At 37.2% G+C, this 27,406-nt stretch overlaps 5 protein-coding genes across 6 annotated transcripts; 2 read left to right on the top strand and 3 right to left on the bottom strand.

Moving 5' to 3' along the window:
* Positions 1-378: 378 nt before the first annotated feature.
* Positions 379-789, bottom strand: LOC141651927 (uncharacterized). Its single transcript, XM_074459617.1, has one exon. The coding sequence runs from the start codon at positions 787-789 to the stop codon at positions 379-381; it is 411 nt and encodes a 136-aa protein (XP_074315718.1).
* Positions 790-7,814: 7,025 nt separating this feature from the next.
* Positions 7,815-12,316, top strand: LOC141653824 (uncharacterized). Of its 2 annotated transcripts, none has more exons than XM_074461687.1 (8): positions 7,815-8,640; positions 8,921-9,041; positions 9,154-9,261; positions 9,633-9,805; positions 9,899-10,219; positions 10,530-10,652; positions 10,775-11,321; positions 11,761-12,316. In XM_074461687.1, exons 1-8 carry the CDS (start codon positions 8,044-8,046, stop codon positions 12,036-12,038), a joined length of 2,268 nt encoding a protein of 755 aa, XP_074317788.1. In that variant the 5' UTR covers positions 7,815-8,043; the 3' UTR covers positions 12,039-12,316. The 2 variants fall into 2 exon arrangements, with proteins under 2 accessions (XP_074317788.1, XP_074317787.1); XM_074461686.1 differs by having other exon boundaries at positions 7,966-8,640; positions 11,740-12,316.
* Positions 12,317-12,360: 44 nt separating this feature from the next.
* LOC141653825 (uncharacterized) lies at positions 12,361-13,387 on the bottom strand. Its single transcript, XM_074461688.1, has one exon. It carries the CDS (start codon positions 13,342-13,344, stop codon positions 12,652-12,654), a length of 693 nt encoding a protein of 230 aa, XP_074317789.1. The 5' UTR covers positions 13,345-13,387; the 3' UTR covers positions 12,361-12,651.
* A 7,392-nt stretch (positions 13,388-20,779) lies between these two features.
* LOC141651926 (uncharacterized) lies at positions 20,780-22,865 on the top strand. Its single transcript, XM_074459616.1, has 5 exons — positions 20,780-21,235; positions 21,334-21,688; positions 21,774-21,793; positions 22,007-22,486; positions 22,800-22,865. Exons 1-5 carry the CDS (start codon positions 20,780-20,782, stop codon positions 22,863-22,865), a joined length of 1,377 nt encoding a protein of 458 aa, XP_074315717.1.
* Positions 22,866-25,133: 2,268 nt separating this feature from the next.
* Positions 25,134-26,328, bottom strand: LOC141653827 (uncharacterized). The gene has a single exon (XM_074461690.1). The coding sequence runs from the start codon at positions 26,285-26,287 to the stop codon at positions 25,352-25,354; it is 936 nt and encodes a 311-aa protein (XP_074317791.1). The 5' UTR covers positions 26,288-26,328; the 3' UTR covers positions 25,134-25,351.
* Positions 26,329-27,406: the final 1,078 nt, after the last annotated feature.

Raw genomic sequence — 27,406 nt, 5'->3', positions numbered from 1 at the left:
TGGAAGCACATAGACATTGCATTTGCAAATGAAATCACTTGCTTTCACCAAATCACAACTATGGAAAAACCATCACACCATTATACATACGACTGAAGAAAAGTGATCATCTTATAATAAACAGTGACCATTTTATGTTAAAAAGTAATCACTTTTAAATAAACAAAAGTGATCACCTTTTAACATAAAATAGTCGTTATTTATCATAAAATGGTCACTTCTCTTATGTAGTACTATACAACGGTCGCACACAAGACCTACCGTTAGTCCGTTATACATGATAGTATACAAGTTATAATACATATTTTGAAAAAGATATTTTAATTAGGTTATATATATGATTGTACCATGCAACAAGGGTTATTTCCAAAAACTTGTTCATTTTTGTCTCTTGGCTTCCCTTTGTACAGCATCCAAATCCAAATCCAAATCCTCAAAGCTCCAATCCCTTCTTCTTCCGACACTCCTCACCAACCTTGGCCCGGTTTCAAGATGATCATCCACCTCGCGGTGGTATGGCATTGCGCCCACGCTCCCTTGCCTATGAAAATGCGCAAATTTAACTTTCTTTTGAGGATGCAAGCAATCCTCTGATTTATTGGCATTGTTACAAGAGGCAGAGGGTGGCATTAGGTTCCCTGACCAACTTCTATTAGCCAAGGCATTGTAGCGAAGACGCTTCTTTGCGACATATGATGATATATCTTTATCGTCATTGTTACAAGATTTATGGTTTCTTTCACAATGGGAGTTCAGCTTCTTCAGAAGTTTGCATTTTATACAATTCATGCTCAATTTTCTCGCGAAATGAATTATATATATTTAGTTATGTTGATATTTACGAATTTAGATGTGTGGGTTCAAGATAGTTTTTTTTCCCCTGAAAGGGATGAAAATTAACTAGATTGAAGAGAAAAAAGGGTAAATATAAGAAATAAAGAATAGGTATGAATGTATGATTAGATGACAACTTTTTATCAAATGATGTACATGTAAGCATAGGGTGTAACTAAATGAGGAAATCAAGCTAAACAAACTGTAATTTAGAGAATTGGAGTTGTTTGGTGACTTTGGTCAATGTATTTATGTATATGATATTTTCTTATTATTGGTTGATTTATTATATTAGTTTATTTTCGCAACACATTTTTATTTAATTTAATAATTTTTCAAAGAAACAACTAAAACATATAATTGATCTTTCTACCATCTCTTAAATAACACCGATTTCTCAATTATGAATGAGATTTGAATGTTGAATATATATTTAATTCACTAATTGTATAATCAAATTTTTTCTTTTGTTTTTTTTGTTTTTTTTTTAATTAAGGTTTTTGTTACAGGTATTTGAGTGAATATTTTATTGTTAATTGATTTTTTTTTATAGTGGTGGTGTGGGTGAAGGACGGCAAGAGTAGGGCGGCACAGGCGGGGGGTGCTTAGGGTGTCGTGGCGGGAAGGGAGGTCATGGGTTAAGGGGAAAGGGATACTGATCGGAGGCAGGGAGAATGATGTCGGTGAGGAGATTGAGGTGGCGGGTGAGGTGTTGTCAATGTCGGGCGGGGTACTGGTCAGTGCTGGGAGAGTGGGAGGGTGTAGGTGTGCTTTTGGGGTGAATTAATGGTCGGTGAGATGATGTTGACAGGGGTTGGCGGTTATCGTTGTTTGGAAGAGGAGGTCGACGATCACATGCGATGTGGATGGGAGTGGAAAGCGAGGAGGGGTGATCAACAATGGTGGTAAAGGGGTGGTCAACAGTGGTGGTGGTGGTAGAGGTATGGGTTTTTTCTCTTTTCTTTTTCTTTTCAATGTAGTATACACTATACATTATGTTTGTAATATGGAAGGGTCGAAATGTTTAAATGAGTAAAATATATACTGCATAAATCAACACCTTAGTTTTTAAATTTTACGTGATTTTTTTTGGGGATTGCGAAACGTCGCCGACGTTTTGTAACAAATCGTCGACGTTCTTTTTTAAAAAAGACCATCATACCCTTACTCTCTCTCTCTCTACTCTATTCTCTCTCAAATCTTCCAAAACAACAAAATTTTAAAAATAAAAATAAAAATTAAAGACTTTGTTAATCTCATTCAATGTCAAACAACGAATCATCAAAATCGGTAAGTTAACTAATTAAATGACAAAAAAGCGTTTTGAAAATAAGATGAATAGAGAGAAAATTTATGTTAAAGTTTATCTCTCTATCTTCTATCATTAATCATTAATTAATTCACTATAATCAACTTCAAGCAATTTTAACCGCACGTGGCATTCCTTAATCAAACGTGTCATTTCATAATCCTACGTGGCTTTTCATAATCCTACGTGGCTTTGTCTACGTGGAGTTTATGAGTCATTTTAGCCTAGGCTTTTAATAGTATTTTATAGATAACTAGTTTTGTGACCCGTGAAATTCACGGGATCTTTTGTTTTTTACTATGATATTTTTAGTGAATCAAATCATAACATTCTACAATATGATTTCATGTTTAAGACTTCTATAAAATCAAGACAAATTAGTTTTTTTGTACAATAGTTTTATGTAAAATCAGAAATTAAAGTGTTATATAGTAAATACTTTTAACAAAACCATGTCATTATTTGACGTTCTTTTATGAGGGTTTTAAATGGAAAGTGGTGTTACTCAAATCCTTTTACGTGCTTTGTGATATGTCAAATATGCGCAAATGAAAGCTGATTAAAATCAATTAATAATACAATATTCGCATATTCGAAAATCAAGTAACTCAATGGAAGCTGATTAAAATCAATTAATAATACAGGTATTCGCATAATCACATTACATGAAACCATAATATTATCAAACAAAGATCGCCAAACATGCAACACCCTCACTAATTAGATATTAAAATTTTATCAACAAATCCGAAATTAATATAAAACACACGATTAGAATTGTTGTGACAAAAACTAACATTTCACAGCACCCATAATATTGTAGCTAGTACTATAATAAATTGCGGAACTAAGAATTTGAAAGGAGCAACTCGTAATAATTGGATCATTAAGTCCCTATACTTCATCCATTAAACAATATTAAGCAAAAATGTGCTTTGACATTTCTCCAAATTTTCTACCTTGGGGATTCAACCGTATACTTCAAAATAGATAAACTAAGCATTCCACTCAATCATGTTTTCTATCAAAAGCCATTTTGAATAGGCATGTGTCTCATGTGTATAATTAAAGAAAATGAAAATTAAATTTAAGGTGTAGATGTAAATAAACTTTTTAGATTTCTCTCATCTTTATAGTTATTAATAATTGATAATTAATTCACCTCACTAATTTAACATCTAACTCCTTTCTTAAATGATAATTTTTGGGCTTTTCACTCCATTATTTATGCTACCTATTATCCATGTCAATAAGATTGAGATCCTCGCAAATTCAATTTCATTCTATGAGTGTTATTTTTCTAAGGAAAAATGATGATTAAAAAACAACACATATCAAAATAAAGCATACATTTGAAAGTTTTTGAAATACTAATTTTTTTATGAACCTAAAAACAATTAGTCATTTACATTCATGTTGTCAATCTTATAGTTAGTTTATAATATAGTATTGAGTCGAATGAATAGAGTATTTGTTTAAGTAATTCTAATATTTCTCTTCTTAGTCTTCTTTCTTCAATAAACCATCCCTACATAAAAAAAAATCACTTAGTCATTAATTTTTGTTATTAATTTAAGTTTCTCTTAAATAATGGAAGAAAGATGACATTGAGTCTAAAGATGTAAGTATATTTACCTTTGAATAGCACAACACCACAAATCTCAATATCCCTAAATAAGAAATAAACAACAAATATGCGAGGTTAAAAATGTGATGTACTTCATAACCAATGGAAAATAAAATAAATAAATGAATTCTTAATTTAAAACCTTAATACATTTACCTTGATCTTTGATACAATGATAAAAAAAAAGTTAGTGACATATACAATTCTTTTCGCGATAGCGGTACAAAAATATTTACTTAAATGTTGTCTCACAAATGTTGTCTTCCGTCAAAAACTTATAGTCAATCTTGTAGTTAATTTATAATATAGTATTGAGTGGAATGAAGGGAGTAATTGTTTAAGCAATTCTAATATTTTCTTTCTCCATATAGTTTTTTTTCTCCAATGAACCATCTATAGAGAAAAAAAGGACAAAATCCATCGAGTAATTAATAAGAAATAAAATGGTGAAATTTGATTTACGTGATATTAATCTTATCGTTATTAATTTAAGTTTTTATTTAAATAATAATAGAAAAAGGGCATTGAGCCATAAAGATGTAAGTATATTTACCTTCGAATAGCACAACCCCACAAATCTTGATAGTTCCTACATAAGAAAGTTTTAAAAAGTGATGAGCAACCAATTGAACTTGAAAACAAATAAATGAATTATTATTTTAAAACCTTAATACATTTACCAAACCTTAATACATTTACCTACCACAAATCTTGATAGTTCCTACATAAGAAAGTTTTAAAACGTGATGAGCATTTCATAACCAATGGAACTTAAAAATAAATTATTAAATTATTAATTTAAAACCTTAATTCATTTACCTTACCTTAATACACTTACCTTGATGTTGATATACTGGTAAGATTTAAAAAAGACTATTTACATATACAACTACGATTTTATTGGCGATGAGGGCAAAAAAATATTGGCGTGAAATTTGGCTCACAAATTTTGTCTTACATCGAACATTTATATCCAATTGAGGATGCATGTTATGACTTTTGGGTGTCTTTTTATTATTATTATCATCAAATTTAATATATATAATAATTATGTAGTAAGGTTTTATGACTTTTGAGCATTCTTTTTCATTATTAGCAAATTTAATATAAACATAAATATGGAGCAAGGAGAAATGAAATGTTAAAGGTTTGCTTTAATTTTTATTTTATTTTTTATTTTTTGTTGACAAAAGCCACCTTGTTTAATGTTAAATATGTTATTATTTACTCTTAATATCAACAAAATATTTATTTTTTTAATAAACGGAGTAAATTAGAATTATGTGATATTTATTTGTTGCTTAAAATATTCTAACAATAAACGTCGAAATTTAAAATTTAATATGAATTTTGATTTGAATTGTTGTTTAATTTATCTACAAGCTTAAAAGTCCAAAGTATAATATTTGTAATGCTATTTGCATTTAATATTTCTTTCCTTTTTTCTTTTTTACTTTTAAAATTAGAAATAATGATGTAAACTTTGGTGTAAATTTTAATTATAAATTATGAAATTTTGATGTAAATTTGAAAGGGATATATAAATTTTGGAAAAAAAATATATTTAAATTAATGTCATATAATAATAAGTTGATGATTTATACCACATTAACTCGCCATGTCATATTAAAATTTGACATGTCATGTGTAGTAAGTGACGTGGCTTTTTGGTAGTGTAAGGTGGCATTTATGATGTGGCATTTTAAGTTCCCCTTTTAATAGTATTATATAGATTTTTATTCTTTTGAATCGGACATTGTCTAGTATGAGTATGAGTCGACTATGAATGTGGTCATTGAAATAACCTAGTATGAATCGAAGTGTAACCAAACCGTCCCTAATGGACCTAGACGTTGAATTTACACGTCCAGAATGGACCTAGACGTTGAATATACACGTCCATAATGGACCCAGACATTGAGTATGTACGTCCTTAATGGACTGAGACAATGCATATGCACGTCTTGGATATACAAGTCCATGATGGACTAGGACGTGGGAAATAATTGTCTACTTTGGGCTTGGACGTGGGATGTCCTCGTCTCACTTGGGCCTGGACGTTGGGTATCAACGTCTGGCCTGGTGCTGGACGTTGATACTCAATGTCCCGTCATGGATTTCGAAATTTAGTTTTCGTTCTTTTATTTAATTTTTATCGTATATTTAGGTCGTTTTAAGTATTTTAACATCTAATCATTATTAAACACAAAATTGACGGTCTAAACAAAATTAAAAGTCAAATTATGCAAACTAAATCTATTTTAATTTAAAAGAAAAACCGACTTATTTGAGAATAAGAAGGGAATCGAGAAAAGTCGGTGCTGCGGTGATGCGTGGTGTGGCTGCGGTGGTGGTGCAGGTGCTGCGGTGGTGATGATGGTGGTGCCTGGTGTTGATGCGGCAGTGTGGTGCGTTGAGGGTAAGGGGAGTTACAGAGAGTAAGATTGAAGGAGGGAGTAGTGAGAGAGAGAGTGAGGAAGGGTATGTGTGTCTTTTTTTTTTTAAAAACGTCGACGATTCGTTATAAAACGTCGACGACGTTTCGCAATCCGGTTTTTTTTTTGGTAAAATTTTGTTGTTTAAGGTAATAGGTAAAACTTTAGAATGACTTTTGATTGGAGGTTTATAAGAAAGGGAAAGGAAACAATGTTATTGATTTCCTTTGTTGGTGTTTGTTTGACACAAACAAAAAGAATGAAATTTCCTTCCTTACCCCCAATCCATCTAATTCCTTACCCCTCACCCCCTAAGGTATGAAATTTCATTACTCTTGTTACTCTTCAACCACCTTATTTACCTACCACCACACTTGCGACTCCCACCACACCAGTCACCATTAAAACGCCATCGCCACCACCACCACCACCAAAACCACCACCACAGCCACCCGATATAAACCACCACCACAACACCACCGCCACAACCACCATGACGCCACCATCACCACCACAGTCACCCCACTACCACCACCACCACCACGACGCCACCGCCGCCACCGCCACCATCACCATCACCACCACCACAACCACCCCACCTAAACCACCACCCACACACCAAAACAAACCACAACCCACCACACTTCATTTTCTTGATGTAACCAAACAACTAGTTAAATTTTAGGTAATCTCTTACCTTTCCTCCTCTTACCCTTTCTAATTTCCTTTCCCTTTCCCTTTCTCTAAACAAACGCCCCCTAATAATGACTAGTTTTGGTACCTAGCCTATTTATCATTGAAATTTTATTACATAAGACTTTGTCGAACTCATATATTTACCGTTTATGATACTCACTCCAAGTTTTATCAATCTTCCCCTTTACTTTTTGCAAAAAATAAGGAGTAGGGCTTGAGCAACTTTAGGCCCGGACCGTAAAAATGGACCGGGCCACACATTTAGCCTGAACCAAAATCGGAAAAAACTTTGAAGGAGTATTTTTCTACGACATATCTTAAAATTATGATGAAACGTAAAATTTGTCGCCAAATAATTATGAAAATGAAAAGATAGAAAAGACAAAAGTTGACATTAGGTTGAACGTTAAAACACGTAATTAGTACTCAATATATAAGATGAAAGTGAAAAGATAGAAGTCGGGTTGGGTCATATCGTGTCAGCTAACCCGTTCGGGTCGTTATCGGGTCGAGTTATTTCCGGCCAAATGATGTATCGGGTCAGTTTGAGTTGAGACTGGTTACTTCATCAAATTACTTCAATTTTTGACCATTAAATTTAAATTTTAACCATTATTTGGTTTAATTATTTCAGTAATAAGTCAAACATATCAATTTTTACACAAAATCACTTTCATTTTGATCAATATTAAGTTTAATAATTGTCGGATCATCAATTTAATCGGATCAGTATCAGGTCGGGTCTGGGTTGGGTTCGGGTCATTGATCTCCGGGTCACGCGTCGTCATCGGATTGGGTTGGGTCAATTTCATGTTGCAATATTCCCGAATTCTATCGGGTCAAATTTACTCCGATTCGAGTCGGATAAGACTTGCGAGCTCTAGTTAAGATCATGGGTTCCACATTACCACCCGTCATCCGTAGTCCGTAGTTATCTTACAAAAACTCTTTTCAACTCCTTCCAAATTATCAAACCCGCCAAATGAGCCTTTCAAATCAATCTTTTGATAATTTCCCTCCAAAATTCACACAAAATCTCACTTTTAAAACTCATTTCTCAACTTTCCCTCCATAGTTTTTGATATCTTCGTCTCAAATATTTCCTCCCTCCTCTTCCTTTACTTAAAATCTGCACTTCTTTAATGGAGGAAGAACAAACCCTAATCGATTCCAAATCCTCATTTTCCGCTAAATCCGAGGAAATTTCACAAATTGAACTAAACCCACTTCCGAAAACCATGGATCTTGAAAACCCATCTCCAGATTCAGCTAAATCTGATGAAAATGTCGGTGGGTCAATTACTATTACCCCAGAATCTGTTCAAGTTCCTGCAATCGACGAAACCCTAGAATTTGGGGAAATTGAGGGTAATGTTAGAAACGAGAATCCAGTGGTGGGTTGTTGTAAATCTAGTGATACTGTTGAGAATGATACCCAGGTAAACAAAAATATAGAAGAAAATCGAGAAATTAATCAAATTGAAACCCCAGTTTTTAGCTGTTCTGAGAAGGAGGAATGTAATACAGAAAAGAGAGAAGAATTTGAGAATATTTTGTGTGATGAAATCCTAGATTCATCTGGCAAAGATGTGGGTAAGTTTAGGGGGCCTAATTGTATGGAAGAAGAAAAAGATGAAGAAGTTGAATGTTCTCGATTTTACGGTCGAAGAGTTACGCAAAGAAGGAGTGATTTTGTGAATGAAGGGTTTAAATGGTCTGAACCCGAGCCGTGTCCTGTGGTATGATTTGCTGTTTCTAAGTTTACTGCACTTTCAATTTATTTATTTTATTTTATATTCGTTTTTCCGATTGTAAATTGAGTACGATTAGTTTTATGCTGACGGGTTTTAATTTGTAAGTTCGTGTCATGAGTACTGCTCTTCTGCTGTTCATTAACTTTAACAACTAAGCTAGCTGACATTTGCGCCTTTTTGCGGTCTCTGTGTATTTGTCTTGTTGATTTTAAGCGTGCAGTACTACAGCAGTAGTAGTTTTATGTGTCTTTTATGTGTCATGCAGGGTGCTGGTCTCTCAAATTTGGGGAGCACTTGTTTTCTTAATGCAATAATGCAGTGCTTTACACACACTGTGCCCCTTGTTGAAGGGATACTATCAATGAAACACGACGCCTCAAGTCACGGTAAAGGCCTAATTTTGATTGTCCCGGAATTTTTAGTCGCAGCTGTTTAACTGAGATAATTATCTGATGTTTTGGTGTTAATTGTTTTAACTGTTTTTGAATGTAATTGCAGGGAAAGATGAGTTCTGCGTTCTTTGTGCTGTCCGTGATCAAATTGAGCAGTCCCTTAAATATTCCGGAAAGATTCTCTCTCCGTATAACCTTGTGGATAACTTGAACTGTATCCTATGCAATAGTTTCATTATTATTAGATGCTTTTGAGTTGTGGATTTTTTTTAACTTGGATTCTTGTGATTTTATTTTTAATGCTCTCTTGTTTTCTGCTTGTAACTTGGTGTTTGATCGGTGTATCGTCGTCCATTAATACATATGGCTAGTCGGTACTTCTTTAACATCTAATTGGTAAACATACTAATATAATCTTAAAGAGGAACATTTTTTCAGGGGGGTGACAACTGACAAGGGAGTTATGTTTATAGAATGTTTCTATATTCAGGAATTTGGGGTTTTGGGGTGGTAAGTAGATGGATTGGAAGTTGGTACTAGTTTCTTGAATGAGCATGTTGTGACTCCTTGACCTAAAATTTCAAGATATTTCATCCTTTTTCCGAAGATATCAGCAAGAGGATGCTCATGAATTTTTGCAGTGTTTATTGGACAAGCTTGACGACAACTGGTCTAAGCATGACTCAAATGTAAAGAAACTGTCGCCATCTCATGATTCGTTGGTGAAGCAAATATTTGGTGGGCGTCTTGTAAGCCAGGTCGCTACTGAATTTGGATTCTCTGAATGAACTTCTCTATTTCCTCTAGATTTTTGATTATGTGTTACTAACTTTTTTTGTCTATTTCTTCAGTTGCATTGCTGCAAATGTGGCCATAATTCTGATAGTTACGAGCCGGTGATTGATCTGAGTTTGGAGATTGATGATGTTGATGATTTAGAAAGTGCTTTTAGATCCTTCACAAAAGTGGAAAATCTTGAAGATACATCAAATTGCGATAACTGCAAGGAGAAGGTGCAAAGAGAGAAGCAACTTTTGCTAGATAGGACTCCTGCTATAGCTGCATTGCATTTGAAGAGATTTAAGAGTGATGGAGAGAAAATCGATAGGATGGTGAAGTACCCTTTGGAGTTGGAGCTGGACTCTTACACCAAAGATCCTAAAGTTGACGATGTATGTTTCCTTGTGCTTGCTGATTTGTACCTTTTTTGAACTGTTTAATTGCAGTCAGCATTCACAGTTCATTACTTCCATTATATGAAATATTCGGTTGGTTATGTACCTACATATGCGGCAGCTTTCATAATATGGTGACTATCGATGATATGGATTCTAGGCCATCTTAATGAACCACTAACGATTTAGGAACGTTTACTTAAAATAATTTAGGAATGTTTCCCATATGCAGTGAGAACATAAATTTATTTCAGATGGTTTGATGCGGTGCTATCTTACTGACCCCTGTTTTTGGGTTGCCTTGTAGGAAAATTTGAAGTATGAATTGTATGGATTTGTGGTGCATGTTGGATCATCATCTACTTCAGGACACTACTATAGTTACATACGTACTTCCCCAGATGCATGGTACCGGTTTGACGACTCAAAGGTGTGCTTGATTTGATATTTTTTTGTAGTTCTCACTGCAATTTACCATTACTTGAAATGCTGCACTTTATTTTTGTCTATCAAGGTATAGCTAAAACTGCAAAAAACATTGTGCATTTTCAGGTGTCTAGGGTTTCTGAAGAAACTGCTCTAAATCAAGAGGCATACATTCTATTTTATGCAAGAAAAGGCACACCTTGGTTCAGTAGTTTGCTCGAGCAATGGAAAACAAACTTGGAAGAGAAGTCAAACACCTCCCCAAAGTCTGTTCTTGATAGAACAGATGTCACTAATTCAGTTACTCGTGTAGATCCATTGAGTTGGGTAAGTCTTGCTGAGTTTGATGAGGACGATTCCGTTGCTGTACAAGAGTCAACAGGAGCATCAACTTGCCTAAGATACGGTGATGATGTTGTGAGAGAAAACCTCAAGAACGAAAGTACAAGGACTGGTTTGGAAACGTGCTCTTTGTCAACAGGAGCAACAACTTGCCTAAGATACAGTGCCGATGTTATGAAAGAACATGTCAGGGTTGACACTGCAAGGACTGGTTGCTCGGAAAACAACCTTTCCTTTAAATCCAAGTATGATCATGAAATCATTCGGTCACCTTCTCCCGCACCTGGAAGTCCGGACATATATGCAGACGCAGACGAGAAGCCTGACGCAGGTAATACAAGATTTTAATCCAGTTTTATTTCCTATTTGATGGGTTAAGATTTGACTCAAATCCGTAGGGTTAATATTTTACTCGTATTTTAAACAAGATAATATAGGGTTGGGGTCTTAGTAGAGTAAGTAGACCCATCAAAACCGAATAGTTTATACTTGAAGTCTTCAACAAAACAGACGAACCGGAGTATGATCTGAAATGAGTGAAATCCAAATCAACCTGGCCAAAAATTTGTTGGCCCCAAAAGTACTCCCTTCAATGACTCGATAATAGCAGACCTTAAACATACCCAAATCTGCAATAACTCAACGGGAATACAAACATACTTGACACGATCTTGATTCCTGACCTGACTGCTGTGACTAGTACTCAACTCAAACCTGTTAACCATTTATTGTTTGAGAACTAACTGTAGGCGCTTGGATGGAAATTGCAGAACCTACCTTTAAAATCCCAGTGGGTCACCTGAAAGTTGAAGAGAAGGCAACACTATCGGGAAAGAGAAAGGCGAAACAAGATTCTGAAAGAAAAGAGGCAGCCAAGTATTTAAAATTCTCATCGATGCCTATTGGTAGACGGCAGCTTCTAATGGCTGCCATTAGTCCTGACAGTTCCAGCAAGAAGAAACCTAAACAATCATCCATGACACACCAAGAAAAGCATCCCAAAGTCGGTCCTAAACATCCCCTCCGGACACTTGCTGCTTCTGTTTAAGCTATTCAAGGATAGTTACCCTTTCATCAGTCATGCTCCCTTCTCTTATCTGTCATCTGCCATGAGTCATGGCCTTTAATTATTTGTTCTTTAGCTGTCTTAGATTGTTCATAGTAGATAACCAAGTATTTTCTTGGATTCTAAGTGAGTTTTGGAATATTGAAGCAGTATTAGTTTTGCATACGAGTATATTGCAATTGTGAGATTATTTTACGGATCCCTTAATTTTCTCGAGTAATTTTAGAGCCTAGCTCACTTCTTTAGTGTTGTATTTTCTCTATTCTTTGTTCCTTTTAAGTTACTTTCATACGTTTGTTCCAAATTTCTTGCAAGTATATATTTTGAATAAACATATAGAAATGATTTACAGACGGAATGCGCTTCATATGTTGTCGAGTCACTCGGAAATTAAATATGCTGAATAATAGTACATACACTTCACTTGCTTGCTGATCAAATACAGAAATACATTTTAGTTTGCTGCAAATTTCAGCATCATATATAACAGAACATTAATACACACATAAATCAACCATTTCATCATTAACAACCTTATTATACTTTTACTTTACTAGCAGTGGTGACTGGTGCATCATGCATGCATGCATGCAATTCAAGGAATGTATCCTCCTCCATGACCACCTCCAGCACCTTCACCAGCACCGTATCCCCCTGCTTGGGCCCCACCTGCATACGCACCTCCACCACCTGATCCACCGCCTCCACCCGCACCCCCTGCATGTCCCCCTTCACCTCCATATCCACCGCCAGCTCCACCCCCACTTCCGTAACCACCTCCTGATGCTTCACCTGCACCGCCACCATAAGCACTACCACTGCCACCACCACTTCCTCCACCACCTCCACCAGCGGCCCCACCAGCCCCACCACCAGCATACCCAGCTCCATGACCTCCACCTTCACCGCCACCATAACCACCCGCATGGCTACCTCCAGCCCCATACGCGCCACCACCACCACTACCACCACCAGCACCACCACCGTATGCTGCAGCACCACCAGCAGCACCTCCTCCTTCGCCACCGCCGCTTCCATATCCACCAGCATGTCCGCCACCTTCACCAGCCGCGGCACCTCCACCACCACCACTTCCACCTCCCCCTCCACCAGCATACCCTCCTAAACCAACACCAACACCGACACCAGCACCAGCATGGCCTTCTACAATGCCAGTGCCATGCCCAACAACTCCTAGCTCATAAGTAAGGAGAGCCCGAGTAGCCGAACATATACCTACACCCAAAACAAAGAAAACAACACAAGATAATATTTTATGAGAAGCCATTAAAAGGTTTGTTTTGAAGTTTCACAAAGTTGTGTAGTGAGAAGTTGTGTAGTGAGAAGTTGTGTTGCATGGTATTTATAGGAATGCGATTATGATAAACAAAGCGCGTTAATTGCATATTGCTAAGTGGTATGGATAAAAGGGAGTTTATTAATGGTGATGAATATTAATGGTTCGTCGTTCCCACAAAGCCGCAATTTTTCAAGTTGGATGGTGTTTCGAGTAATAATACTGTCATTTCACTAGTAGTGTGCTTCTCTGCTGTATCCCATATTTTAATTAATCTACATTCCTTTTGTTCATTTGTTGCTTACTATTTCTAACCAGTGACGGAGTTAGGATTTCCAGTTAGGAGCGGGTAGTGGCGTATCCACCTTATGTACAATTGTACTGATTTTTGACTACGTAAGACCTCTCTATTTTATGGGTAGTTATTAAATTTATGTTAAGACCCCATTGATCAAATTTTTCTGGCTACGTGTCAAGGTTTAGGGATTTGTGCCGGATCGTGGTGCGCACCCTTGCCCAACTCTAGGGCAAGAATGCAAGAACAAGGGTCTCGCACTAGTGAGGGATCACTAGCACGTTTCTCGGGACTCGGGGTGTGTGTCGGGAATCCTAGTCACGATTATCAAAGTCCAGCACACGAAAGCAATAAAAGTAAGCAATACAATTATTGTAAACAAGAGACAAGCAATATCAAGCAATATCAAATTATAAGATGTATTTTAATCAAAAGTAAATAAATAATCGAGAGGAAAGAAAATGTCTGTCACTAACATTTCTTTGACGTGACTATTGAAGGAAAAGTAATATTGATTCATGTTTTATTTTCATTAAAATGAAAGGTTATAGTATCTCGCACACAATGATACAAAATAGTCTTTTAGAGGTGAACATATAAGAAATTTAGACGGTAGTCTCTGGTTCTCTGCTAACCCACCCTCGTTTTGCTACTGGTAGAAGTAGTAGTAGCCTTTTAGAGCTCATAAGCTAGTTAGTTCCTTGCAGATGTACATCCGTGTTCAGCTTGTAGAGACCTAGATCCGACAAGTTAAGCTATAACGGAAAATGAGACAGCATCACCCGATGGCACCAAGTTCGGTAACACAATACCCACATATATATACTCCGTAGAATATCTTCTCTTTAGTATACGCGAGTTCATGTTGCTACATACAGAAAAGCGAATAAGAACAAGTATGCTCTGCTGGAACAAAAACTTATTTTAGGAGTACACTTTTCTTTTTCTTTTTTTTTTCTTTTTTTTTTTATGACGAGGGGTTGAATCCCCCGGGCCCATGCGTTCCCGCACCACCACATGGACCATGTAAGCCACCCTTTCGGGGGCTGCAGTGGCCAAGTGATCATCGCCCAAGCTGGTAGTCGAACCCGGCACCTCTCAACTCCTGCATTTCTGCAAGTTTCAAGGTTTAACCCGGCTACTACTGGACTAACACCACTTGGTTGAGTAGACCTCAACTAAAGATGTAGGATTAGGCTAACAAGCAAGCCAGGATGAGTATATAACTATTAGTCTCACTATAAACGGATATATCCGTTTAAAGTAAAAGACGGGTCAAATATGCTTAAAGTAGTGACATTTTTAGACCCCACTATGCAACTTGTTGTTTGTCTTATGCTTAAAGTGAGTGAATATTTAGTCCGTTTATAGCTATAGACGGATATCTTCCGTCTATAATAAGAATTTGTGAGATATAACTGCTAGTGAAAGTATGAAAGGAAATTAAAGGAGAAAAGTAGTCATAGCAAGATGAACACCACTAACTCCAGTACTCCAATCAAATAAATAAACAAAATGGATCCGTTTCTAAAAACGACCAAATCAAGGCGATTAATTTTAGTCGCCAAAATTGGCGACCACTGATCTAGTCACCAAACAGGTAATTGGTGGCTGATATTAGTCGCTAACCGAGAAAGACTATGTTTGCCAAATTGGCGACGGTTTCCTAATTTTCAGTCGCCAACTTGGCGACCACTATCCTTCTCATTCGCCAATTTGACGACAGATAAGCAATCTCCAAATTTGTTTCAATCGCCAATTTTGACTGGGGAGGTAGTGTTGGGGATAATGTTGCCAAAAATACATTTTAGTCACCAATGATACTTCTTTTTTGGCAGAAAAATCGGGTCGCATACGAGCTAAATCACAATCAAACCTAACCTGCATACACTTACAAAATATCAGCATGCAACACCAACATCAACATCAACACCACCACCAACATCAACACAACCAACATCTCATATATAAAATATAAACTTTCGATCACCAAAGCTTAAATTCAGTCTCCTGCTTCAATTATTGTAGGGAAATGGGTGGTCACCAATTTGGCGACTTATATTAGTCGCCCATGTGATGATTTCAGTCCCAATTTGACAACTGTTTTTTGCAGTCTCTAAAAGTAATCACCCGTTGTGTTATTTCTTGTAGTGATCACCGAAGTTAGGTTGAGATTCAAGTCACTCTGCTCTTAATTAAGCGATCATATCTTGAGTGTCAATGAATAAGAGGTCAATTTTAGGCTATGCTATTTTAACCCAAGTCGCTCAGCGTGTCAGTAACTTGATGTAAAGTTGCCTAAGCGCGGCATATCTTGGGTGTCAATGAATAGGAGGTTAATTAATCGTGTAGGGGAATACTTACATAGTTACACAGTTACAAAGGGATTGAATGATAATGTATTCACTGAAATGTACACGAACATAATTTATCAGCGGGAGTTGAGCCCCCTCGCGACACAAGGTAGATTATATATGCTCCACTGAATCTTACAGTGTAATATCCGGATATGTTAGAACCCGCAAAGGACCCTTAGGATGCGCGAGAGGACCCTCAGACTTGACGAGAGAGTAAGGGGTGATCGTACACTAGACCAAGTAGGACCCAGACTAGACCTAGTGAGTGTGCAGTGGACCGAGTGAAGGCTTTAGTGGACCGAGCAGGTGCCACTCGGCCGAGTACAAGCGGTACTCGACCGAGTGGGTGACATTCGGCCGAGTGGACTCAGCACTCGACCGAGTGCAGCTCATCAGTAGGCGATAAAACCTATGACGGGATCTTATTTTCAGCTAACCTTAAATCATTTCATTCTTTCTCCTTATCACTCCAAATCCTCTTTCTTCTCTCTAAAACCCTCCTAAACACTTCTCCATGAGATTCAAGCTTGGATTAGAAGATTATGCACCTTATCCTTCTTCCTTTCTACTTGTAAGTAAAGATCTACCCTTATTCCTTTTCTCATGAACCCTAACTTTTAGGTGTTTTGTTATGGGCAATTAATTAGTGATTAATATGAGTAATATGGGTAATTAAAGGGTAATAATAAGGGGTTTTGTGTTGTATAATAGTATAGGACATATTGTGATAGTTATTATGTAATTTGTGTGGGATGAGACGGTTTTGTGGGACGGACCTTGCTTGCCTTGGATTGCATAATGAGTATACTAAAAGGTAAGTTTATCCTACTCGGTTTTAATGATAGATGTGAGTACTTGTTGTGTGTCCATTATTCATGTTTTCATGGTATAAGTCGGTTTGCATTATGTTACGATATTGAGATTGTTGGGAGTCTCATGTTGTTGTAGGATATGCATATTAGCATGACATTGAGTCATGGCGACTTAAAGAGTCGGGATACTTGAGGAATTGATGCTTATGACATATTTGAAAAGTGTGTCTCATGATGAGTTATATTGGTATATTATGTCGCACATTGTATTCACTGTGGTTGTCGTATATGTTGGAGGAGTTACGGTGATGATACGTTATTGTTGAGGAGATGTATGGCGGTTGGGAGACCGTCTTACACTTGGGTCGCCTTTTGGAGCTTCCAACTCCAAGAGGGATCTGCACATTAATGACTTGAGTTATGGAGGGACTCGTGTGGTTGATGCACGATGTCTTGCAGGGATCCGGTTAGCGCCCGGATCCGGTACCATGAGTGTGTCCCGAGTACCTTGTTACGGACTGCGGTCCGGCTCTTTGGTGAGCGGTGCTGCGGTGCCGTCATCGGTTGTGGTACCGTGGGTGTGTCCCTGGTATCGGTGAGTTAATTGTGTAGTTGTTCTGGATATGGAATCGTGTCTTGTGCATTCTATGTCGAGTCGCATATTTATACATTTGTGTCGTGTTTAAGTATTTGTATTATTGAAACTGACGTGTGTTGGTTGTGTGTAAATTGTCACCTATTTTCGGGGTGGCCTGTGTTGATCCATATGATATTTCCGATCATATGGGGAGCAGTTTGTATACAGGTTTAGTTTTGGTATCACGCGGGAGACTGGACGAGCTATGGAGTTGGAGTCGAATTGCTTAGACCATTCCCAAGCAAGGTCAATTGCTTGGTCATGACCTTGCTTGGTCATGGTTAATTAAGTAATTAAGGTACTTAATGTGTGACCAAAGGTGGTCAATTTGTGACCAAACACAAGAAATGGTCAATTTGTGACCAAGGTTGGTCAAAAGAGTTGGTCTTATTGACCTTCTATGTGTCAATTTCTTATTGGTTGAACAATTATAAAACAATAAAAAAACTACTCTACACTACTCTACTCTACTTTCGTAACTAGAATTTGGGAAAACTTTCGTAACTAGAATTTCCTTTTAATGCATTTTATCATTTCGTATTATTTAATGTTTTTTTAAAAAAGGGATTTTCTACAAGGTAACCCTTAGTTTTTTAGAATCTTATAAGGTAACCCTCTATTTAATGAATCCCACACTAATAACCCTCTACATCCTAAAAAGTAATTAGCGTGACATTAAGGTTTAATTCCGTTAACTTTTAACGTTAAGTGCTGATATAATTCGCTGACATGGAAATGAGGTGATGAATAACTAATGACTAAGCATTTGACATGGACATAAAATAAAGAATTATGATCGATCGATCATTCAGAAACCCCAAAACCCTTTCACATACCCCATCCCCCCTGTTTCATTTACAAAACCATTCACCCTTAATCTGTCAAACTAGGGTTTCTAAACCCACAATTCATCGTCTAATCAAACCCAAAATTTATCGATTATCTTTCATCAATAACTTGTATTTTTCATCCTTCATTTGTGGGTTTTCAGGTATTCATCTTTCTCCCTTTATTTTTGTTTGTTATTAACACAATATTGTTTAATTTTGTATAATCTGATGTTTTTTGTTATTTGTATAAATATTTGGCCAAGTTGAGAACTTTTAAGTATAAAGATGCTTACTTTTCAAATAAACAGTAGTTAATTGCTTGAATTCATCCTTTGAAATTCATAATTTGATTGGGAAGTAGCATCGGTAGATGAAGTGCTTGGTAATTTGGTATAAAGATGCTTACTTTTCACATAATCAGTATGTGTGGATGCAGTAAAGTGAGGCAATTTGGTATATTATTGACCCGTCTAAAGTTTAAGACGGATAGTGTTCGTCTTAAATGAAAATTTGTGTATTTCCACCTTCACTCTCTGTAATTTCGGTAGCATAGTTCGAATGATTGATTCTAAATTTTACGAACAGTCAAATGAAAATTTATGCCATTCGAACATTGGTAAGCTAGACCATCATTTGTACAGAAACTTTCAATCGAGTCTGAATGACATATTAAATGGGAAGATGAAGAAATTGGCATGGAAAACAATCTAAAACAAGAAAGTAAAAGTCAGGAAGCCATACTGTTAGCTTGCTCCCTTTATCAAAACCGCAGGGAATTAAAGGCACCATTTTGATGTCTAATTCTTATAACATGTCATGTTCTTCCCATACTTCTCTGTTTCATATCTTTATAGCTTAATGCTTGCACTTAGACAGATGACATTAACACCACCCGGAAGGTACAATAATTTGTCATACATTATTAGGAAGGATCGTCATTCATTGGATTTGAAATATGATTGAAAAAAAAAACAAAATGATCAAGTAAATTAGTTTTGCATTTTTTTTATGCTGAAGTACAAATCATTAGATGAAAGTTAAAATTTGTTCATGTTTTGAAACTCATAATTTGATTGTGGTAATGTTTGGATGCAGTATGGAGAACGTCTCGTTAAAGCTTCATTTTAGGGCTAACTTTGTTGAAGTAGTAGTTGAAGATACAGATAAGTGTTTACTTATGGATATTATTAATGACCTATTTGATGGAGCAGAGAAAGAAGGTATACCTCTGCCCAAACATCCTTCTTTAGCATACTCTTATAAAATGAAATCTATCACTTTAAATGATGATAAAGATCTAATGGAAATGTTTAGTAGATTTGTTGGCAAGAAAATTATTGACATTTGGATTGGGTGTTTAGTGGAACCTTCTCATATCCTTACTTTGGCTAGGCAACTTAGGGCTAATAATAAAATTGTTGAGCCTGTGATTTCAAAGGTTTCAAATGCAGCCATTACTGATGTTTCAAAAGCGTTTGAAGGTTTTAAATGCATAGGTGAGAAACTAACTTGCAGGAGAAATATTTCTAATTCAAAAGCTACAAGCTCTGTTGCTATAACTCAAATAGCATCTGACTCTATCCCTGCTGAACCTACTTCACCCCTTCATACCCAACAATCTGAGTTACTGTTAACTCCAAGAAGATCTCCAAGGTTCAGTCAAAGGTCTTTAGCCAACTCACCCATTAAAACCATTGCAATGGTTGCTGAACCTACTTCCCCCATTAATATTGAAGCATCCAATGTGGCTGTCAACAATAGAAGGACATCTCCAAGGCTTAAGTTGCCCTCGGTCAACCAATCTTCAGAAAACAAGTGACAAATGTGAAGATGGCAAGGACAACGGCTTTAAAAATGGGAGTTTATGTTCCTAAAGTTAGAGGGGCCTCAAATGCTTTGGTGGTAAGGAGTGAAAGAGTAACAAGGGATGAGGAAGGAGGTGAGCAAGAGGAAGGAGGTGAGCAAGAGGAGGGTTTATCAGATTTAGAGGAAGAGAATGAGGGTGTGCCAGCCTTAAATTATGGTGGTTATAACCCATATAAGGAACCTGAGTGGAATGATGAAGGTGGAGGGTATTCTGAGAAGTTATTTAACAATGGTGAACTCTATCAGACCAAACAGTTTGGGGCTATTAGGTTGAAGCCTTGGCAACTATTTATGGACAAAGAGCACTTTAAAGATGTTCTCAGAGACTATTGTGTTCAAGAAGGTTTTTACTTGGTGGTTGTGAAGTCTGAGTGGAATAGGTACACCGCGGATTGTGCCACCGCGATTGTGGTTGGAGGATACATGCTTGATCCTTCCCGATGAAAGTACTTGGGCCATTAAGTCAATTAGGTGTCCCGACCATGGATGTCTTTGGTGTGAGAACAAATAACCCTATGGCTAATTGTGTTTGGGTGGCTAAGAAAATGATAGAAGACATAAGGGCCAACCCGATCATATCTCGCAAATGATCAATTAAAGACTTGTTAATGAAAAGATATGGATTGGAAATGGCAAGTAGTTCAGTGTACAAGATGAAAGAAATAGCATTGAGGGAAATCAATGGAGGACATGATGAGTCTTATAAGCTACTTTGTCAATATGTTGAAATGATAAAACTAACTAACCCAGGGAGTATTGCACATTGTTCTGGAACATACATGGGTAATCCAGAGAAGACTCTCAAGTTCAAGTCAATCTTCATATCTTTTCAAGCTCAGTTTGTGGGGTTAATTAGAGGCTGCAGGAGTTTGATAGGGGTTGATGGTGCACACCTCAAAGGAAATCATGGGGGTGTATTATTATCTGCAGTAGCCCTTGATGGGAACAATGAAATGTTTCCTGTTGCAATTGCAGTAGTTGAAGCCGAAAATAAGGACAGTTGGTGTAGCTTCTTTACATTCTTAAAGCAATGTGTGGCTGAAAGTGGTAGGACAAACTGGACAATAATTTCTGATAGGCAAAAGGTAAAAAATTATTATTCTTAATAATTACTACTTAATATTCTTCTTTACATATTCATAATCATTTTTTCTAATTACTAAATATTCTCCTTTGTAATTAGGGCGTTGAGCCAACCTTGGACATGGTTTGGCCCGATGCTTATAGAAGGTTTTGTGCTCGACATTTATGCAAGAATTTCAAGCAGCAATATCCTGGATTATTGTTGTACAAACTATTTTGGATGGTTGTAAATGCAACATCAGAGTACACATTCAAGAGAGCTTTAGAGCAAGTTGTTCAACATGGAGGAAATGGTTGTGCAAGATGGTTTCTTGATTTGGGGGACAAAGAACAATGGACTAAGCATAAATTTGATCCAGAACTTTCATGTGAAGATAACACAAGCAATTTTGTTGAGAGTTTTAATAGTACTCTTGGAGTACATAAAACAAATCCAGTTCTAAGCTTACTTGAAGGTCAGTGTGCAAAGCTCCGTAAACTTGAAGTTTTTCAGTTTACTATGAGTTTGATTAAACTCTAATGTGTGTTACATGTTAACAGGTGTCAGAAGAATGACAATGGTAAGGAATGCTGCAAGACAAAAAGCAGCTCAATAATCATGGCCCGATGAAGGAATCTGTCCAAACATATTAACAAGGTTGAAAGAGCTCCAAAAAGAGTCAAGATTATGTTATGCTCATGCAAGTGGAAATGGTGAAGTTGAGGTTCAAGATGACGGATTCCACTTCCCCGTCTCTTTGATTATGAGGATCTGTTTATGTGGTCAATGGCAGATTAGTGGGATACCCTGCAAACATGCCATTAGGGCAATTTTAGAGGCAAAAAGAAATCCAAAAGACTATGTTAATGATTGGTTTTCTGTGAAGAGGTACAAAGAAGCTTATGGGTTGTCCATTCACCCCATAGCCGATAAAGCGCAATGGCCAGTTTTTGATGTTCCTTACTTGGAACCTCCAACCCTAAGGAGATCCATTGGTAGGCCATCAAGAAATAGAAGAAGAGAACCAGGGGAGGAGCAAAAGAAGGGCAAAAGGTCTGTAACTGTCAAGTGTACAAAGTGTGGGTGCTTTGGACATAATAAGAAGACTTGCAAGGGTGGATACACTGCAAAACAAAGGCAAGAACTTCAAGGAAAGTTTAGTAAGAAACCCGCACATCAAGGGTTAACCAAAGCATCCACTTCTAATTTTGCTTCATTGAATGACTTGGAAACAATAATTATGGGAAGTGCATCAACATCAACTCAACCACAGGTAAGGAGAGGAAGGAAGAGGTAGGCTACTACCTAATGGATGTTAAAGAAGAAATATGCAAGTGACGACTTTTTTGCTGGTTATAGTGGCCGTATTTTGCAACCCGATGAAACTGTAATGACTTATTTGCTGTCTTAATGGCCTTATGTAAACCTCTGATTGTTATGGCCTTTTTTGTTTTGGCAAGAAGAAAGATACCTTGCTTTTTTTGTGATGGAAAACATAATGGTAAGTTTGCCAATATATATAAAGGGGTTAAATGCTAAGTTTTGTTGTCCTCTTTTTATTTCATATTTTTTGTTGGTCTGTTTAGGAAAAAGGTGGAACACAAAAAGCTGATGTAAAGGAGTGGAGGAAAATTAAAGTGAAGAGAATTTAAAAGGAGAAAGGAGGTGTAAAAGAAGTGGAGGGAAAAAGATGTACATATTTGCCAAATAAGAAGTAACACCAAAAGGAGGAAAACTAACTAAAGTGGTCCATGTCACCAAGTTAACAGCCACATCACAAGTTAACAGCCAAAATTTAACGGATTGCTAATTTAAGGTCATGCTCATTAGTTTATATAGAGTATAGGGTTATTAGTGTGAGATTCATTAAATAAAGGGTTACCTTATAGGATTCTAAAAAACTAAGGGTTACCTTGTAGAAAATCCCTTTAAAAAATATATGCGGTATTTTATATGTCGAATCATATTTTTCAATAAAAAATTTTAATTGTTAATGAAATCGTCTAATAACTTTTCAAAATTATAACGTTGTTATTTAATATTTTTTTCGTAAAGTACAACATAAGATTAATATAGTCGTAAAATATTGGGGTAGTTTTCTTTTTCTTATTAAGATACTTACAATAATAGAAAAATAACTATATTTATAAAATGTTAGGAAAAATAATTGTAAAAGTAAGAGAGAGAAAAGTGGGGTAGAGAATGTTGTAAAGTGGATAATAATTTGGTTGATGATCTAGGTCGCGACCTTTTACTTGGGAGAGTGAAAATGGGTCAAGGTTAATAAGGTGGGATTAAGAGTAAAATCGGGTCGCGACCTAGTTAGCGCGACCACTGCTTGGGGATGGTCTTAGTTGTTTTTTTAGTTAGCATAGATGTAGTAGTAACAAGCATAGAGATCACTTGTATTATTCACTTATTCATTTTGTAATTCACTAAACATGTTAATTATATAAAGTGTTACTTAATTGTAGTTCCGATTCACTGCCTCGGGAAACTGAGAAGATAACATCTCTCAATTACCTTAACCGGGTAAGTAGGGGGTGTTACATACCGTCTAGATTAAGTAGACCATGGCACTATGGCAGTGATGGCACTGATAATTAAAACGGGCTGGACCAAGCCGAGATAATTAGATTGTCAATTTTATTTTGCACTCTTTAATTATACGCCAAGAATGCAAGTAAACTATTGTTGGCTAGCTTTAAAGAACGCAAGGACCATATTATCATCATTAATTACTTATTATCATTGTACAACAACAACATTATACCAATGTCTCAATGACTCCTGTAAATTGTGAGGTAATGAAAAATCGGATGTATGTAGCCTTATCCTTATACTTTTAGCATAAAGAGACTGTCTTTAAATGATCCAAGATAAATTGCCTTAAAATTACAAGCTAATATTCTCATTCTTGATAGTGTCTTATAAAAAAAACTCGGTAGCATACATTGTGGTTGTATTATTCAGCTATTCTTGATATTGATGTGCTCTGCCAGAAAAAGAATATTGATGTATATATGGTGACCTTCTGTTAGATAGTGACCAATTGACGATACAACCAATGTCTAATAAGAATGAGTTTTGTATTAGATTGTACTCTCTCCGTTCCGGTCATTTGTTATCCTTTGGTTTTGGCACAAAGACCAAGGAAAGAGGAGATGGCTAATAGCTAGATGACAAGTGGAACAAATTGAGTGTGAATGATCAAATTACTCATCAAGTTCATTCTTAAAATAGAAAGGACAACAAATGACTGAGACACCCCAAAATGAAAAATGACAACAAATGACCGGGACAGAGGAAGTATATACTATGTATTACGGGTTTTAACCAAATTTAGTACTATTCCATACGTACGTATTATGAGTTGCTCATTTAACTATGTTAATTTACGTAAAATCGTCTTATATGAATTTTCGAGAATATAAGAGAAACACTTAGAATACTAAAGGGAATGAAACGGAGTATACGATATCTGACAGCTTTAGCTTTTGCAGTTTTGCATACAAGTCATTCATTCATATGTGACAAATTGACGATCACAATACAATAGTAACCATGAAGTGGCTGCATGGGGAGAGCTCGTCGTCCAATCATATTACAGTTTACACCATATATTATTATAGTACTTACTTCCTCCATTCAACTCCACTCTACCACTTTCTTTTTTCACGTTTGCCAACGCGTGTTTTACGCGTTAAATATCGTTAGCTACGTATTTGCAAAAAATATAAAAGTTAGATATTTTTAATATACTTTAAGTAAAGGCAATCAAACAAGATCCCACATGAATATATTTCCACTTACGTATCGAGAGAAAATCGAAATTGAACACACAAACGTGAATAGTGTACGAAAGGGAAATAGGTAGAGTGGAGTTGAATGGAGGAAGTATAATATAGGCAACATTACAATTTACTAGTTTCATCACTTTATATCAATCAAAGGAAACAACACCAAACCATTTGTTGTAGAAAATGACACAACATTATAAGCATGAATTATAAAGATAATAATAATAAAGAGTAAATATAGTTGTCCACAACACCTCTTATCAAATGACCTAATTCGATCTTAATCTTATTAAATATTAGATGATCACAAAGCAACGCTTAGGAATGGGAACATGTGTTCAAGGGATATATCCACCGTGTGAACCACCTTCGCCACCTCCGGCACCCCCACCGTAGCCACCTGCATGGGCACCGCCTCCATAGGCACCACCTCCGTAGGCGCCGCCGCCACCTTCACCACCTCCGCCACCTGCCCCATAAGCATGTCCACCTTCTCCTGCACCACCACCTGCTCCACCTCCATAACCACCACCAGAAGCTCCACCCTCATAACCACCATGGCTAGCACCACCGCCGCCGCCACTACCTCCACCACCACCATAAGCACCGGCTCCACCAGCAGCGTATCCTCCTCCTTGACCTGCACCTTCACCACCACCACCTCCGTAAGCACCACCATGTTCTCCTCCAGCACCATATGCACCACCTCCGCCACTACCACCGCCGCCGCCGCCACCATACGCACCGGCACCACCACCAGGGTACCCTCCGGCACCTCCATGACCACCTCCTTCACCACCACCACCTCCATAACCACCAGCATGCTCTGCCCCACCGCCATATGCACCAGCACCACCACCACCACTTCCTCCGCCACCGCCACCGGCATAAGCACCACTACCACCATATGCACCAGCACCTCCATGGCCACCCCCTTCACCACCACCACCTCCGTAACCACTACCATGTTCTGCACCACCGCCATATATACCGGCACCACCACCACCACTACCACCACCGCCTCCTCCAGCATAAGCTCCAGCACCACCATATGCAGCAGCGCCTCCGCCTCCTTCACCACCACCACCACCATACCCTGCACCATGCTCACCGCCATATCCATACACCTCTCCACCACCACCGCCACTACCACCGCCACCACCACTAGCATATCCTCCTAGAGCGCCATAATTTAGAAGCGCTCTGGTCGCAGAGGAAATCCCTACACAAAGAAACAAGAAGAAAACAACAGAAGAGATTTTGTGGGATGCCATGTCTAGGAATGTTTTTTGGTTGTGAAGTATGGGTAACAAAGATAGGTATTTATAAGAATTGGGAGAGGGTCCAGTAGCGTGTTATTGGCACTAGGAGTGGTTAAGCACATGGTAAAAGAGAAGATGATATGTCCAATGTCCCCACTATTTGGTCCATTAACTTTTACTCTGAGTGTAGACGTGTAGTAGTTTTTAGTACTCACTTTATGCTGTCTTCAACATTCAGCCCATCATCACCGGCTCACTCTCTATCTGCCTATCATTTCTAGTTTCTGGACCTCATCAACAGAGACACGGGCAAAGAGGATCACGGCTCCGGTAAAGGAAAAAAAAGTCGAAATTTTTACACGAAGTTCCGCTAATTTACTGTAGTTCAAGCGAGCTGATTGAGTACTAATTATGCCCCCTCTATCCCGGTTATCTATTTACAATCCAGTAAGCGTGTTTACCATTTGTTTTTATCACAAAGACCAAGAACAAAAATTAGACGATTTTCGGCAATTGCTTGGAAGGTCGGCGGATTAAATTGTGCATGTGTGTATCAGAACGTAAGTAGATGAGCAAACTACGAACCGAAATGATTAATTATCAAAATAGAATGTTTAACAAATGATTTTTGATGATGAAATATGTAAACAAATGAGAAGGCCAAGGGAGTTCAATTTTATTTTAGATTCACTATACATTTAAGCAATGCTGAAACACTATTACAGTATTACTGCAGTACTTTAAAGATTCACGCTAGTGACGGAAATGGAGCCTTTATCTCTGGTCAAAACACGAAGAACAATTCCGGATAACCAACAATAAAAATTACGTCAAGAATCGCATCGGACCACTTTGACCAATAATTTTTTTACAAATAAATATCATGAGCAGAGGTCTGGATGTCTGGTTCTCCGAAAATTTATCAGATCAGAGTAGATACAGCCACCATAAAACACCAATATTACCCTGGTGTCTCCAGTACTCCCGCATATTGCAGATTTGCGGGTAGGAGTGCTCGGGTATACACAGATAACCATAAAACACAAATGATAGATGACAATAATTCGTAACTACTGCGCAATTTCAAGAAGAGATGAATTGAAGGCAGTAATTAATAAATAATAAAAAAAA

Source organism: Silene latifolia, chromosome 4 (genome assembly GCF_048544455.1).
Source record: "Silene latifolia isolate original U9 population chromosome 4, ASM4854445v1, whole genome shotgun sequence".
Lineage (NCBI taxonomy): Eukaryota > Viridiplantae > Streptophyta > Magnoliopsida > Caryophyllales > Caryophyllaceae > Silene > Silene latifolia.
Note: the sequence above shows the minus strand (reverse complement) of the source record. Positions and strands in the feature narration are given on the sequence as shown.

Bases quoted from the DNA above. Each gene is read 5' to 3' on its own strand.
- LOC141651926 (XM_074459616.1), top strand. From the start codon at position 20,780: ATGGCAAGTAGTTCAGTGTACAAGATGAAAGAAATAGCATTGAGGGAA. The intron at 21,689-21,773 runs GTCAGTGTGCAA...ACATGTTAACAG, and splicing joins AGTTCTAAGCTTACTTGAAG to GTGTCAGAAGAATGACAATG. The intron at 21,794-22,006 runs GTAAGGAATGCT...GGTCAATGGCAG, and splicing joins GTGTCAGAAGAATGACAATG to ATTAGTGGGATACCCTGCAA.
- LOC141653827 (XM_074461690.1), bottom strand. From the start codon at position 26,287: ATGGCATCCCACAAAATCTCTTCTGTTGTTTTCTTCTTGTTTCTTTGT.
- LOC141653824 (XM_074461686.1), top strand. From the start codon at position 8,044: ATGGAGGAAGAACAAACCCTAATCGATTCCAAATCCTCATTTTCCGCT. The intron at 8,641-8,920 runs GTATGATTTGCT...TGTGTCATGCAG, and splicing joins AACCCGAGCCGTGTCCTGTG to GGTGCTGGTCTCTCAAATTT. The intron at 9,806-9,898 runs GTCGCTACTGAA...CTATTTCTTCAG, and splicing joins GTGGGCGTCTTGTAAGCCAG to TTGCATTGCTGCAAATGTGG.
- LOC141651927 (XM_074459617.1), bottom strand. From the start codon at position 789: ATGAATTGTATAAAATGCAAACTTCTGAAGAAGCTGAACTCCCATTGT.
- LOC141653825 (XM_074461688.1), bottom strand. From the start codon at position 13,344: ATGGCTTCTCATAAAATATTATCTTGTGTTGTTTTCTTTGTTTTGGGT.